The sequence below is a fragment of the Ovis canadensis genome, chromosome 2 (genome assembly GCF_042477335.2).
Source record: "Ovis canadensis isolate MfBH-ARS-UI-01 breed Bighorn chromosome 2, ARS-UI_OviCan_v2, whole genome shotgun sequence".
Taxonomy (NCBI): domain Eukaryota; kingdom Metazoa; phylum Chordata; class Mammalia; order Artiodactyla; family Bovidae; genus Ovis; species Ovis canadensis.
The window spans coordinates 13,994,303-14,010,708 of NC_091246.1; the positions used below are offsets into that span (position 1 = coordinate 13,994,303).

The 16,406-nt window shown below is 44.8% G+C and overlaps 1 protein-coding gene across 12 annotated transcripts in view; it reads left to right on the forward strand.

Moving 5' to 3' along the window:
- Positions 1 to 16,406, forward strand: part of PTPN3 (protein tyrosine phosphatase non-receptor type 3) — a 116,530-nt gene that overhangs the window by 63,287 nt on the left and 36,837 nt on the right. For all 12 annotated transcript variants that reach the window (XM_069575473.1, XM_069575480.1, XM_069575479.1 and 9 more), the window contains 5 exons: positions 3,034 to 3,122; positions 4,251 to 4,314; positions 5,711 to 5,883; positions 8,914 to 9,048; positions 11,388 to 11,564. In XM_069575473.1, coding sequence (XP_069431574.1) covers positions 3,034 to 3,122; positions 4,251 to 4,314; positions 5,711 to 5,883; positions 8,914 to 9,048; positions 11,388 to 11,564 — 638 coding nt within the window. The remainder of the gene's footprint in view (positions 1 to 3,033; positions 3,123 to 4,250; positions 4,315 to 5,710; positions 5,884 to 8,913; positions 9,049 to 11,387; positions 11,565 to 16,406) is intronic.

Here is a 16,406-nt window from a genome sequence, read left to right on the forward strand (position 1 = left end):
TATAATCGTAAGGATTTGATTTAGGTCATACCTGAATGGTCTAGTGGTTTTCCCTACTTTCTTCAATTTAAGTCTGAATTTGGCAATAAGGAGTTCATGATCTGAGCCACAGTCAGCTCCTGGTCTTGTTTTTGCTGACTGTATATAGAGCTTCTCTATCTTCAGCTGCAAAGAATATAATCAATCTGATTTCGATATTTACCATCTGGTGATGTCCATGTGTAGAATCTTCTCTTGTGTTGTTGGAAGAGGGTGTTTGCTGTGACCAGTGCGTTCTCTTAGCAAAACTCTATTAGCCCTTGCCCTGCTTCATTCTGTACACCAAGGCCAAATTTGCCTGTTACTCCAGGTATCTCTTGACTTCCTACTTTTGCATTCCAGTCCCCTATAATGGAAAGGACATCTTTTTGGGCTGTTAGTTCTGAAAGGTCTTGTAAGTCTTCATAGAACCATTCAATTTCAGCTTCTTCAGCATTACTGGTTGGGGCATAGACTTGGATTACTGTGATAATGAATGGTTTGCCTTGGAAACAAACATATTATTCTGTCATTTTTGAGATTGCCCAAAAGTACTGCATTTTGACTCTTTTGATGACTATGAGGGCTACTCCATTTCTTCTAAGGGATTCCTGCCCACAGTAGTAGATATAATGGTCATCTGAATTAAATTCACCCATTCCAGTCCATTTTAGTTCACTGATTCCTAGAATGTCAACGTTCACTCTTGCCATCTCCAGTTTGACCACTTCCAGTTTGCCTTGATTCATGGACCTGACATGTCAGGTTCCTTTGCAATATTGCTCTTTACAGCATCAAACTGTATTACCATCACCAGTCACATCCACAGCTGGGCGTTGTTTTCACTTTGGCTCCACCTCTCCACTCTTTCTGGAGTTATTTCTCCCCTCTTTTCCGGTAGCATATTGGGCATCTACCGACCTGGGGAGTTCGTCTTTCAGTCTAATTGGCAACTGACCTTTACGTTTTCTGCCTGTAATTGGCCTACATCGTATCCAAAGAAAACAAATAGTAACTGAATACCTAGTCCACCTAGTCCATAGTTGGAGAAGGCAATGGCAACCCACTCTAGTACTCTTGCCTGGAAAATCCCATGGACAGATGAGCCTGGTAGGCTGCAGTCCATGGGGTCGCGAAGAGTCGGACACGATTGAGCGACTTCACTTTCACTTTTCACCTTCATGCATCGGGGAAGGAAATGGCAACCCACTCCAGTGTTCTTGCCTGGAGAATCCCAGGGACAGGGGAGCCCTGGGGGCTGCCGTCTATGGGGTCACACAGAGTCGGACACGACTGAAGCGACTTAGCAGCAGCAGTCCATAGTAGCCATTGTTCCAGATGCATCCCTTCTGATCATAGCTCATTAGCCAGGACTAGTCACACAGTCCTGCTCCACGAGCTGGAAGGTGGAGATGGGCCTGAATTTAGCCGGCAGTACCTGTCCTCGCTGCTGTGGGTGTGGTGCAGATGGGAGCATCATGCCACCAGGAGATTTGAGACCCATGTCACTGGCCCACCCAAAGCGTTCATTTATTGCTTTATTCTGCACTCAATTTTTATTTTGTTTGCTAATTTTCTCTCCCACCTGCCTCATATTTCCATGTATTCCGATTCCAAGTATCATGTTTCGATGCCACCCTGGTTTTCAGCTTGTGGTTTGGTTTTGCTTTCTGCGTGTGATTTCAGCTGGGGGCCCAGTCGGGATTACTCTCTGGATGCTCCATGTGTCAGGAGCATTTGCTTTGGTCAGTTTCTTCAACTCCCCACAGGCACATCACTGTTCATAAGTGATTCATCCCGCTATCTCTTGGGAGGTGAATGAGATGAATGTTTATTATACCTACTCCAGGCCCTGTTCTACGTTCTTATATTCTCTAAGTTCAACCTGATAAAACTGTTAGAGGTGGATTCGATAATCCTTATTGCACAAAAGGAAAAATTGAGGCTCAGTAGCCCAAACCAACATAGCTAGTAAGTGACAGATCTAAGGTTCACACTCACTGGTAACTCTGCTCCTTCTTGAAAATTAAGAGGGACTTCCTTGGTGGTCCAGTGGTCCAGTTATTCACCTTCCAGTGTAGGGGATACAGGCTAAATCCCTTGTCCAGAAGCTAAGATCTCATACTCTTTGGGGCCAAAGAACCAAACCTGAAAAACAGAAGCAATATTTTAGCACATTCAATAAAGACTTTTAATAAATAGTTCACATCAAAAATAAAATTATGAGTATCCGAGTGGGTAAATAGAATGTAGATTATTTAGGGGGAGAAACTGTTTTCCTTTGGTTTGGTTTGCTCTTTGGCCATGCTGCACAGCATGCAAGATCTCAGTTCCCCAGCCAGGGATCAGACCCAGGTTCCCAGCAGCGGAAGCTGAGTCTTAACTGCTGGACCCCCAGGGCATTCCCCGTGATGGAACTGTTTTATTTTAAAATTTTCATTACTTGTTCTTTAACAGATTTAAGATAGCTTTCATCACCGTATCTTTCTTTTGTCATCTTAATTATCTACAACAATGCCTAGCACATAGGCTCTTAAAAATGTTGAATATATTGGATCTAAAAGCCGTATTTTATTTCTTCATTGGGTTTAGAATCAGCAGTGCTACACTTCAGCTAAAGCCTTTGCAGTGATGGGAGCTGAGATTTGTTTAAAGCAGTGTGGGGGATGAGGCTTTTCTGTTTTTAATGCGGTGTCTGATACTCATTATTGAAAGTATAAAGGCAGATGTTCATTTCTCTGATTCTGTGGAATGAGTGAGCTTGCCTAATAACTCTGTAACCTGGCAGGACCCAGGTGTTGCTGTCAGGCAGTATATTTTCACTTTAGGAGAATTTGGTGCTAAGTACTTAGATCTTAAGTTTGTCTGTTAAGAGGAGATTTTTGCCTGTTTTCTATAATCTTCCTTTTGGAGCTTATACTTCGTGCTATTTATAAAAGCGTGGGTGCTTGAGTTACCAGAGGCCATAAGCATGACAGTAACACACTGTGAATCTGAGGTCTTCCTATTTTACAGGATCTGCACAATTTAGATCTAATGATTGGAATTGCTTCTGCGGGCATCGCTGTGTACCGAAAATATATTTGCACAAGTTTCTATCCTTGGTAAGTGCAAACCAGTTCTAATTATTCTCTGAATCATGCTTTAAAAATATGCTGAACAAAAGTAACAGTACCTCTAATTTTAAACTTTTATTTCTAAAGAAGGGACAGAGACTTTCTCCCAAGTTTTTACCTCTGACCTCTACAATTCATCCAGATTCTGTGCCTGGGAAAATTCTTCTGGTTATTACTGGACATCCCCTTCTGCCTTGGTCACCCTGTGGTTTGGGATACTCTGTGAAACATGGATAAAAACAGCACAAGGCAGGTTCTGGTGTTAAGGAATCCTTCCTGGGCGGCACATGAGCCAGAATCCAGAGAACTTCCTCTGAGCAGGAGTTGTATTTTCTGTGCAGTTCCTGAGTTATTAACTGAAGCTTTGTGCCCGATTCTGGTCTAAAACCTGAGGAGACCCAAAAGACTCGAATCATCACAAATCTGAGAAAGGCAGTGCTGTCCCCGTTGTTCCTAAGGCTCTCTGCTGGAGGAATTAAGAGTACATGCTCCTATCCTGGCTTCAAGCATCTCTGGATGAATGACCTGGAGCGCTTACGGGATATCTCCCAGCCTTAGTTTCCTCATCTGAAAATTGGTTATAACGATTTGGACTGTTGCAAGGCTTAGGGGAGGGGCTGCCGTAAAGCTTGAAGCAGAGGACGTGGTGCATAAAAAAGGCTCAGTTCATGGTGGCTCTAATTGTGTTACTCTGCAGACAAGAGGCTAGTTGACACATGGCTGTTAAGTGGCTTTTAAGTTGCAAAGCAGCTGGGCCCTGGATCTAGGTCTGTCTGCGCTCCTCCCACTGCTCCACACTGCCCTCAGCTGTCTTGCCCAGGTACACACCAGCTCCCGTAAAACTGCAGCGTCACCGAACAGCTGACAGCAAAGGGAGCGCCTTGCCCATGGTCCTTGTTATTTAAGAGCTACATCATAATCCAGTGGCCGTGATGTGACGCTCAGCTTCGATCAGCTACTTGGTGTTTGGCCGGGGCCATGGGGCCGCCATCCTTTCTACGCTGAAGCAAAGTCTAGGAAGCCGAGAGCCCCTGGCCATCACCGCGAGGTGTCAGCTGCATCCCGGCTGCTCCCTGATGTGCTTTCTTTGTGTCATGTTTTATTTTTTTTTGGCAGGGTGAACATTCTAAAAATTTCTTTCAAAAGGAAAAAATTCTTTATACATCAGCGACAAAAACAGGTGAGTTAAACCTCTGCTCGCTTTGGTTCTTTTGCTTTTAGCCACTTCAGCTCTTAGCCCTTTGGTAGGTGAAGGCGTTTGTCATACGTGTAACAGGGGAGAGAGAGCTCAGCAGGCAGTGGAAAGAAAGTAGACATTGGGATCCAGAGGGCCCCATGGTCCCCTGTGTAATTCACTCTGCTAATCTGGGTGGGGAAGTCGCTTGCTCTGGAGCCAGAGACATTGGTTTCAGGCCCTAGCTCTCCCACTTGCCCAGTTGAGTGGGTTACTTAACCTCCCCTAGTCGGAGTTACCTTGTTTGCTGGAACACAGCAATACCCATTTATCAGGGAACCATCTGATTTAGGTAGAAGTGCCATTGGTCAAAGCCCCTGGCCAAGCCCACCGCAGAGATAGCAGTGAAAGTCAGCAAGGTCAGTTTCTGTCCTCGATGTGTTTAAAATGCATGGTGGCCTTGGGCATATGTCTCGTAGGAGGAATCCACAGACCTCCACATAACTCAGCTTGCTTTTCCACTTAGAGAAGAGCGACTTAGAGGTGAGGGAATCCACAGCTAGCAAGGTGGAAGAGCTGGAATTTGAGCCAGTCTGTATGAATCTGAGCTGCCAGCTCTTACCGTGACGCCACACTCTGTCCTGTTTGTTAGGCTGCATATTTCTCACTTAGTGTCACCATGCTGCTTCCCAATTTTCCAAAGACAATGTGTGCTTACAGGGGCTCCACACCACAGTGAACTCTTAGGAATGAGAACACTAAAGCTCAGCACAAATAAGGACTAGAATCTGAGTCTCCCGAGCCCCACATCCAAGATGCAGGGTACCAGAAAAATGCACAGGATGGTAATTTACCATGAGAACAGAAAGCCTGAATTCAAGTAGGAGGGAAATTGAGCAAATGATCAAAATGATGATTTTGAGTGAGCACTAGATTTAACTCACTTTGTGGAAAGCAAATAGAGAGATCCAAAGCGTTATGAGTCCTGTCATTTGATAGGTTAAAGATTATTTCTTCAGGGGAGAGATTTTTCCCAGAGCTAAATTTTAAAAAAGATTGTATCAGACAGCCCTTATTTGATTGCTCCAAATATATCGAACCTAGAAAGGTAGACAGATGTGAAATGAAAGCATTCATGAAAGACCACAGAGGATGAGAGAGAGTTTGACGCTGGGCTTTTTTTTGTTGTTTTGTTTTTTTTTTTACCACGTTCATAAAGATGGTTAACAACTCCCACTGTTGAATATTCTTAGAATCCTGTTTTGTAGCCCAAGGAATTTTGTAACCAGTTTTCCACTGTCTGTCGTTTCTTCCCGGGTTACCACTCATGTGGGCATAAAGTGTTCGAGACCCTTCTTCTCCAGCTATGCAGTTGAAATCTCTACTGTGCTTTTTCTCCCAGACGGAATCCAGGGAGCATATAGTGGCCTTCAACATGTTAAATTACCGATCTTGCAAAAACTTGTGGAAGTCCTGTGTCGAGCACCACACATTCTTTCAGGCAAAGAAGCTGCTACCTCAGGAAAAGAATGTTCTGTCTCAATACTGGAGTCTGGGCTCTAGGAACCCCAAAAAGTGAGTATTCTCTGGAGGCAGTCTCCACACTAGCCTGAAATGTAAGCCCGACCTAGTAACCCCTCGGGAGCAGACATCCCCCGGGAAAGAGATGTCTTTCCCCGGAGGCCCCACGTCCTGGGGCCAGAGCTGCTGGTGGATATTAGAACCTCAGATGAAAGTCTCTTCAGGGACAGGCAGCGATGTCTCCTTCCGCATACATTCAGGTACTTCTATTCCTATTGCTTGCTTCTGCCTCCTCAACTCTGTATTACTCAGAGCTCCCAAGCGCTCACAGTTGCAACGACTCCACCATGAAAGCCCTCGGCAGTGACTCATGGTCCTCGTGGTGGCATTAAGACAGCCTCTCCCACTGAACGTTAACTCCATACGATGCTCTGTAATAATGAATGAGTGAATGAGCACAAGGAAAGCTTTCCAGAGTCAGGTGACTGACATACGCGACGTACGACAGTCACATGGTAGTAACAACAGTAATTGCAGTTGACAATTACTGAGTGCTTACTTTGCTCCTCGCACAGATTTTGTTTAACTCTTTTTTAAATACGGCAATTCCATGTATGCTGTTAGTCCTAGGAATGATACTCAAAATACCTAATGATTAATACAGTGAAGTAAATCTATAAATTGAAATTTTTTAGTTTATAGTATATCATCTAAACTAACCATGCAGTGTATATTTTTGTATATGTTTTTATCCTGCCCTCTAAATAAAAGATGTAGCAAAAATTGCCTGTCAAATTATTTAAATTGTTTGGTTGGAAAATTTATTTTTGTGATTTTTTTTTTTTTTGATGTGGCTGTTACTAAAAATGGTGCCCCTTTCTGAGCCATTATCAGATATGTGGGACTGTATCAGACCATTTGACCATTTCAGTGACTTTCCTACTATATTGGTAATCGATAGCATTCTAGATTGAATAACTGGTAAATGTCTGTTGATATCATCGATAGTATTTATGGTGCTAAATGCTGTCTCTCTGTTTCTGATGAACCAAGAACAAATATATTTTTCAAGGTTTTGGCTTATAAAACCATTGAGTATTTTTATACCTGCAGTAACTATTTCTGTCTTCTATTTCTATAAACATAATTTGCTGGAATGTAGCATTTACTTTGGTTGGACTTAATCCTCTCGGCGAGCTGAGAAGTGGCATTGAGAGCAACTGAAAGCTTGGACTCTGTTACTAAGAAACCTGGCTTCAAATCTGATCTACATCAGTTTTAATTTAATTTGCTTTTTCAATTTCTTTTTCTATAACGTGTGGCCAACACGGAGGATTTAAAAACTTTTTTTTTTGGTTATCCATTGCAACAGGTAAAACCACCCCTATTTTGGTAGCTTAGAGCAGTAATCATTCTATTATATCTCAAGACCCTGTGGGTCATGTTTTCAGGAAGGGCATGCTGGATGGTTCTGCCCCTGCATGCAGTGTGTGGATTGGGGTTTCTTGGTGAGATGAGGCTGGTGGCTGGGCTGGGCTAGGCTGAGGGTCCAGGACCACCTTTCCACACCTGGTGCCTTGACAGAACGATCAGAAGGCTGTACTCATCTGGACCCCCATCCTCTCTGTGTGTTCTCAGGGCCTCTCCCAGGGTAGTTGGCCTTCTTACGTGGAGGCTCAGGACTGCAAGAGTCTAAGACAGAAGCAACTGGTCATCTTAAAAGCTAGGCCTAGATCTGGCACAGTTAATCTTGGTCAAAGCAGTCACAGGCCATTCTGGGTGGAAGAAGCAGAGAACTTGTCCCCCGCACCCCCCTTTAATCTACAGCTGTGGGTCACTTGGGATATGGAGGGTGACTCGGTGGCCATAGGTAGGCAGTTCTTGACCACCAATCCCAGCTTCAGCATACTGGCAAATTTCATTCCTTATTATCTCTGTTTCACAGATAGAGAAACTGAGGCTTAGGTTACATGATTTGCCCAAGCCCTAGAGATACAATTACACATTTGCATATTGGGCCCCTGAAACCTTCCACGTGAAAGAAACTTGTTTGGTATTTTCCAGGCTTACAGGACAATGGAACACTTCTTTTTCCAAAGAGTACCTATTAATAACCTGTGACACATACTTTGGGGAACTGCTGCATTCAACCTTTGAATCATCTGGCTTGCTCCCACTGTTTGATGCTGTGCTCTCAATCAACGATAATTGGGTTTCTGATGTAGATTCTCCTGGTGATGCTGCTGTGAGATTTTGATCAGGGTGACAGCCATATTTTTCATTGAAAATCAGTACATTGATATTCTAGAGGGTGTGCTTCATGTCACCTATGGTCTTTGGAGGTTTTTTGTCATGATTTTTGTTGGCTTGCTAGCTTTAGTCTGCAAGGAAATGTGTCAAATATTTTAAGGTATTAAAATATCATTTAAAATTTAGAAGTGCCAGACTGAGTTTTCCGAAAACTAGTTTCCAGCTCCATCCTCTCAAATAATCCATACTCTGAGGGGTCTAGAGAGCTGAGATTTAAATTACCTAGGTATAAATGAAATCCAAAAGTCACCTTTAGGGTGGCACGTTCAAAGAACACAGCCCAAAACTCTGCTGTCTAAGCGTATCTTCTCTGGTCTGCTCTTAAAGAGTTCTGAGTGATTTACGGTGACAGCTTCTGCCAGCTAGAATGACAGAGAACACCGGGAAGGATGGTTAATGTTTGTACTCATGCCACTGTGAGTAAAAGTGAGAATTCCTTGAAGTTCCTTGAACGGTGTTTCAACGTTAATCCTGAAATTCCTTCTCATCTGGTAAGGCGTGGTTATATTCTGAAAACAGTTTTGTTGCTTGCAGTAGTAAGGACAAGAAAATATTTTTTCACCCAAAGAAAAGAACGTCAGAGAAAGCCAGCCCAGAAAGGAATCTCTGACCCAGGTGCCTCCATTCCCGGGAACCTCGGCTGGGGTCACCAAAGTGTTAACTGGCCCTGCGTCAGGGAGGGAGCGTGTGCAGACTGTTTGTTTCATTTATGCTATCACTTCTATCTCGTTGAACATGTCAGTGTAGAAAGTGAACCCGCATCTGGTTTTTCAGGTCTGTAAATAACCAGTATTGCAAAAAGGTGATTGGAGGGATGGTGTGGAACCCAGCCATGAGGAGATCTTTATCAGTGGAACATTTAGAAACCAAGAGTCTACCGTCCCGGTCTCCTCCTATTACTCCCAACTGGTATGTCTTCCTTTTTTTTGGTACTATCTACCAGTAAACACTTTATTTCTTTTAAAAACTAAGTAAAAATAAAAACCTAACTATAGATGGTCTATGATGAGAGTTTATATTTGCATATTTGACTATTGCAGAAGTAACTATTTTATGAGATGCACAAGTATAGCTAGACATTTTTTTTAGTGTATGATGTTTGGATGTTCTTTTATATATATATATATATATATTTTTTTTTTTCTTTTTAAGTCTTTCAAACTTGTTACAACATTGCTACTGTTCTGTGTTTTGGGTGTTTTTGGCCATAAGGCCTGTGGGATCTTAGTTTCCCCAGCCAGGAATCAAACCTGCACCCCACCACCAGACCACTCGGGAAGTCTCTGGGATGTTCTTTTTTAAAAAGTTATTTGGTCTAAATAAATTTGAGCACCGCAGCCTACTGAAGTGCCCCTCTTGAAATTGTCGTATGCATTAGTATATTCAAGTTTTGAGAAGTCCTATGATAAAGAAGCATGTTTAACTTTTATTTAATCTCATGTTTCCCATTAATAGCAAACAAAATAAACTTTGAGAAAACATGGTAAAGGTATGTAATACAACTGACAGAAGGATGTGTGACCCTCAGCAACAGTAGCAAATGCTCATTGGAAAGTAGCCTGCCAACTGCTAAGTTGATGGACTTGGCTTAAAAGGAAGGAATTGGCAGTTTGGTGAAGTGGGTAAGGGCACTGGGCTTGTAGCTGGAACACCTGGACTCAGATTTTGGCTCTTCTGTTTATTAACAAATTTGTTTAACTCTCTGGTCTCAGTCTTTCCATCTGTAAAGGGGTTGAATGAACTAACAATGTACAAGTGCTTTGTAAGCTATACAAAAAGGATCAGGTAGAATTGTTGTTATTGTCAGTTATTTTTATTATTTTATTATTATTATTGTTAGTATAATGTTCCTCAGAGACATCAGGCCATTTTTTAAATGCCTCCAAAACAGCCAGACATTATGGGGGGAGGGAGGAACCAAGCTGGAAACCTTGGCTCAACTCCACCCTAAAATAGGATTATGGCTTTCTGTTCATTTCCTGATAGACAGGGTGCACCTATAAATTCTTAAGGAGTGATCTACCAAGACTAAGAAACATTCCGCCAGGCAGGCAGAAAGGGAGTGGCTGTGCAGGACTGCTAGGAAAGGACTCTCTGCTGAGGCCAGATACTCTGGGCAGGAATGATGATGGTGTTTAGTGTTGGAAAGTTATAATATGACCGAGTAGTTTGATTCGTGGTTTCTGAAATGTAGGTACTCATGCTATAACTTGATTTGTCTGCAGGTCTCTTAGCAGCAGAGGCCAGGACAACATTCAGGAGAACAGCGGGTTTTGGCTCTCACTGCTATTTATAGGTCCTCTCCGGAGGAGTCACGAGCCTTGCTGCTCAGCTTTGGGCACAGTGTATTGATCGTTCAGGCCCAAAGGGATTGCAAAAGTGGAGGCCCTGACAGTCCCAAGGAGAAATGGTTAAAAAGGAAGGGGAAGATGAAAAAGCAAGGACAATGAAATTAAAGAAAGTTCAGCGGCCTCGAGTTGCCAACCGCAGGAGCTGCTAGTGCCTAGGTGCTGCCCCAGGTGTCACCCCAGGCCTCCTGAGAACATTGCCTCATTTGGTTCATTGTCAGGAACCAGATGGGTACAGCTGAGGCTCAGAGAGGTAGTGACTTGCCTCGTGGCACACAGCTACTGCTGCTATTGGAAAGACAGGGCAGTGCTAATACAGTCCATGGGGTTGCAAAGAGGTGGACACGACTGAGCAACTAGCACTTTCACTTTCAATACCATATAGATCTGTTTTGAAAAGCAAACATTTCTTCTTGGATCAAGTGAAATTGACATTAGGGGATGTAGTTGAAAGAAGGTTCAAATTTTGCAAAAAAAAAAAAAAAACCCACCTTACTTTAGCTTCTGAACCTTCTATTTATATTGCACAAATGAATCAGAAAAAAATTTGTCTGATGAGCAGCCAATTTGGCCTCCTTATGCATTGAGATCTTAAGTGCTCTTGGAAGAATAACTCCCTCTAAACCAACACTCAGCAGCTTCCCAAAAGGCACAAACCAGTCTCATCTGCTGGTTTATAAAGTTGAGGGGCTGTACCACTGGGCCCAGAGTCTCTGGGACCACACAGCCCCTGGTGGATTCTGGTGTAGTAAGGCGGTTAACTGGCTCTTAAATTCCAGCAGCATCAGCAAAGCCCCCCCCTTGGGACGGTCAGGGCACAGAGGTTAGATCACTGACGTCTGATAGAATCCTTCAGTAGAATCTGCCTTCAGCGCTTCGCTCTGCACCTTTCCCCACCAGGCGAAGTCCTCGGCTGCGGCACGAAATCCGAAAGCCACGGCACTCTTCTGCGGACAACCTTGCCAACGAGATGACGTACATCACTGAGACGGAAGATGTGTTCTATACCTACAAGGGCTCCCTGTCCCCTAAAGACAGTGATTCCGAGGTCTCTCAGAACCGAAGCCCACACCGAGAGTAAGAAACTTGCGCTACTCTCTTTCCTGTGTCTCCTTGTTGGGGCTGTTGAGGAATTTGCACAGGCCCCATGGCCATTTAAGAGGAGGCAGAGGCTAGAGCCGGCAGCCAGCTGCCTGGGGTGCTCTCTGCCAGGCTGAGAACATCAGTCCGCTCTCCCTTCCCCTACGAGCTGTGTGCCTGGGGTCATTAGCTCGCCCTGCTTTTTGTCAGTGACAGCAACCTACCGTCCACACACCCGTTAGCTCTCCTGAATGGTGTTCTTTCCAGTTGATGAGCAAAACTCAGTTTAAACCATTCCATACACCAGAGGTTGAGGGCGTGTTGACTAGAGCAGTGTGTCTCTAGATAGTCAGCATTTGTCCGCTGCAAGATTCCCCACCCCTGAAAGTGTGCTCATTTCTCTCTGCCCACAGAAAACCTTCTCAGATCCACAGTCTGTCCTCAGGGCATTTGTTCGCTTTGGTTTTTAATGAATATTTAGTATAAAGAAAAAAAAAACATGCAGAGAACATCTCAGCATCTCAGATTTTCTTTGTTAAGTTTTTGTCAAGGACAGTTTGCATCAAATTCTTTTATGTTCCCATAGTCCTTTTTTTTGTGTGTGTGTGACAAACTCCCTTCACATTTCAAGATCAGGAAAAAATATGTCTCTCCTGAAATACTGCCTTGAATCCTTTTATTATTCAGTAAGATAATATCTGATTTACTTGATACCTGTTCGCCTGACTAGCAAGAAGCTCAGAGCTGCATGGCAGACTCCATTGCATTAGCTTCGCAGAGCCCAGATTTCTGACATAGTCCTTACTCTTTCTTCTCTGTCTTATTAATGAGTCTTATTTTTTCTCTGGTCTTAATGAGTTCACTGTTCTACCATGTCTGCACATTTTAGAGTAAGCTATCTCAAATCATTTTTTGAAGGGGACAAGACACAGATCATAAATGACAAAGTGTGATGGGAATGGATCTTTTTTTTTTAGGAAGTCAACCATGGTCATTGGGTATCCATTCTGTTTAGTTCCGTGCTGTGCCCAAAATGTAGAAACGTACGATTCCTCCCCCTGACAGCAGAGGATTAACAAGAACGCACTTCGGTTAATCTGTAAATTTTTACCGCTCTAGCTCCTAGGATTAAAGCCTTAAATGCATCCTGACCATTCTCTCAGCATCACAGGTGAATCAGGGATCTCACTTCACACTTAAGTGTGAGATTGCTCTCTCTCTGCTGTCCCTGACCGCAGCAAACATGGTTTCCAGTTTATCTGTGTTCTTAACACCTCTGGCTGAATAATCCTCTGGTCATTATTTCCTTGTGACCTGAGCTTGGATGATGCTTCTGTTGAAACGATCGCTATCTCTTGCTCCAACTTACAGCGCCGTTGAGCCTACAGTGGAAGGGTGTGAGTTCCTCTGTGGGGCACAGTGGTTGTGCATGTCCTACAAGGCAGGAGCCCAGGCAAGCGTGGCTGGAGCCAGTATGAGCCTGTCAGGGGCTATGTCGCTTTGGTGAAGGGAGGAGGAGGGTTAGGAGCTGACTGAGTGCTCTGAGATGCCCAATCACACCTTCCTCTGTGTCAGACCCCCCTGTTGTGGTGTGCCGTCCCATCATGGAATTGTACTGTCCAGTACAGTAGCCTCTAGTCACGTGTGGTTATTCAGATTGAAATTATTGAATAATTTCAGTTCCTCAGTCACACAAGCATCATCTCGGGTGCTCTGGACCACGTGTAGATAGAGGCTACCAAACGGGACAACACAGATACTGCACATTTCCAGGGTGGCAGGTGGACGAGAGATGGATTCTGTCCACGGGTATGTGGATGTCCTCTGCTCATTGTGGGTACGTGGACGTCTTAAAGGGCTCCACTCGTTGCTGAGTCCTGCGGTGCACTTTATATACCCTTGGCTGCTCCTTGAGGGACCATGAAGGTGAAGTAGACAAGTCTTTGCTTTCAGGGACCTCAGGCCACCTGGGCAAATAGCACATTATCAGCCTTCATCGGCACACTGTGGGGCTTGGTCCGTTTGATGAAAGGAGAAGAGAGTTTAGGAAAACGGCGGTTTCTGAGAAGCCTGATTACAGATCCTACCTCAGATCTTCCTAAGTGCAGTCTGTGACCCCACCATGGAATTACAGAGCATCCAGACCTTCACAGGCCAGGACAGCCACACACACGTGGCTGTTTGAATTTAAGTTTATTAAAACTCCATTGAAAATTGACTTCCTCAAGCCCTGTTTGGTTTAAGTAATTCCTGGCCCTACTCATCCCTGGGCCTTGCCCATCAATTCTTCCTGAAACTCCTTCATGAGACCTAGGAAAGTATATCATCCTGGGACACTCTTCATTTTGCAGCGAACCATTAAAAGTAGCAAATAATGGTGATTCAGAGGCAGCTTACCTTGCCGTGGCTTTGCCAGGTGAGCCACGGTAGACAGCTCACAGAGTCCAGGTAGCATCTATACTTTGCAAGTGGGATGAACAGTTGAAACAAGTTCAGCCCCTCGCACCTCACATAGGTAGGGGACCCCGTCCCACTGGCAGGAAGCCACCGTCTGCTGAGCTTTTCAGAGGCAGCAGGCCTCCATTGGTCCTCCATTGCCCAAAGCAAGAAGGGAAGGTTGGTCTGTACTTGGTGAAAAAGCTGCAGTGGTTTCAGTGAGTACAGTCATCCCAAAGTACCTAAGGGGGATTGATTCTAGGACCCTCAAAGGTACGAAATCCATGGACACACAAATCTCTTGTAAAATGGTGAAGTGCGGTTGGTCCTTTATGTGTTAGTCGCTCAGTCACGTTCTACTCTTTGTGACCCCAGGAACTGTAGCCCACCAGGCTCCTCTGTCCATGGAATTCTCCAGGCAACAATACTGGAGTCAGCAGCCATTCCCCCTTCCAGGGGATATTCCCAACCTAGGGATCAAATCTAGGTTTCCTGCATTGCAAGCAGATTCTCTCAGGATTCCCTGAGCCACCAGGGAAGCCCTGATCCTTCATAACTCTGGATTTAATTTGATCCACGATTAGCTGAATCCATGGACTCCCAGGGTTGGCTGCAGTATTTGCAAAGTGTTTAAGAAGCAGTGGACATGTTTTATATAGCAAATTGGCGTGTTAAGAGGCAAGGAGAAATATCCTGTCAGAGATATCGGATGAATACAGACAGCAAGGAGAGTTCCTTTTAGAAAGAAGGAGGACATGCAGTGTTCTGTACCCATGTAAACAAGAGGAAGAAGGAGAGAAAGGAAGAAAGAGTGATTCAACTTTGGCTCTCAACCCAGAGGCATAGCTCTGACTCTCTGAACATTGTCCTCGCGGATGAGTCACTGTGGTTTGTCGCGTATTTATAGCAGCGCGGCAAAGTTTATGATTATAGTTACGAGTCCTTGGCAGTTTGCTTTGTGCCCGAGCAGGCAGTCCTCTTGTTACCCCTCAGCCATTCTGTGTTCCATGCCTTGCTTCAGAGCCAAGGCCAAAATCTGCAGAGAAGGAAGTTTCCAAAAACAAAAACAACCTGCCACCCAGGGAAGAAATTTTTTTTAAAAAGGAGAGGGAGTGCCCCAGAGGAGAAAACGACTTTGCAGAGCAGAAAGCTAGAGGAAAACAACTTGAGGGCAGATGAGGGTTGTGTTTGAAGAACTTTTCGGCCCCCATGATGTCTTGGCCGTTTGCTCATTTCCTTCTCCAGAGCCTGCCTTGTTCCGGGGACATGGGGCAGCTGTCGGCTTTTATTTCCAAACTTCTGTATGTACAGCCATGTGAATACACTTCATGCTACTGAGCTGTACCCTTGAAAATGGTAAATTTCATGTGTATTTCACCACTGTTTTTTAAAATGTTTTAAAATAGCCTCTATGCATTGGAAGGTACTCTAGGTATCCCCTTCTTCAGCTGCATCACCAGGGGTAGAAATTCCCTCTGCCCTGTCACCTGATCACCCAGCCGGTGATGAGCAGCTCTCCTGCCGTGGGGCAGCCTGCTGTCTTGGGCAGCCTGCTGTCCTGGACAGCCTGGTTTCCAAACTGTGTCTCCCCACAGGAGACCAGCCAGTGACAGGGTTTCACAGGAGTTTTGTGTTCATTTTCCCTGCACCTTGCCTGCCCTTCTCTTGGCCTCAGGCTGCTTGCATGTGGATGTCTGATGACTACTTTAAACCCAGCCTGGCCCGGCCTCAACTCATCATCTTCTGTCCAGCCTGAGGCTGCTCCTGTGTCTTGGTGAATGAGGCCATGTTCAAGAACCACCCTCTTGGCACCTGTTGGGACTTCAGGCATCCTCGACAACTTCTCTTGCACCTGCATCGTCTAGTTCCTCACCCGTTGTTTCTCTCCCACAAACATCTCTTGACATGGACCCCTCCACCAGCCTCCCCATCGCCTTGCCCGTGTATAACTGCCATCATCTCTCAAAGGGATGCTTGCAGCAGTGTTCTGAGTATCCTCCTGTCTTTGGTCTCTCCTCCTCCTTCCAGACCATCCTTAACAAGGGCTCAGTTCAGTTGCTCAGTCGTGTCCAACTCTTTGTGACCCCATGGACTGCAGCACGCCAGGCCTCCCTGTCTGTCACCAACTTCTGGAGTTTACCCAAACTCACATCTATTGAGTCAGTGATGCCATCCAACCATCTCATCCTCTGTCATCCCCTTCTCCTACTGCCCTCAATCTTTCCCAGCATCAGGGTCTTTTCAAATGAGTCAGCTCTTCACATCAGATGGCCAAAGTATTGGAGTTTCAACAAGGGTAACAGGCTTATCTTCCTGAAATTCAATCCTGAGCATGTCGCTCCCCTACTTAGGTGTCTTTTCTGTGCTTTTTCAAAGTTTCATGCCTCTGCAAATGCTGCAGTT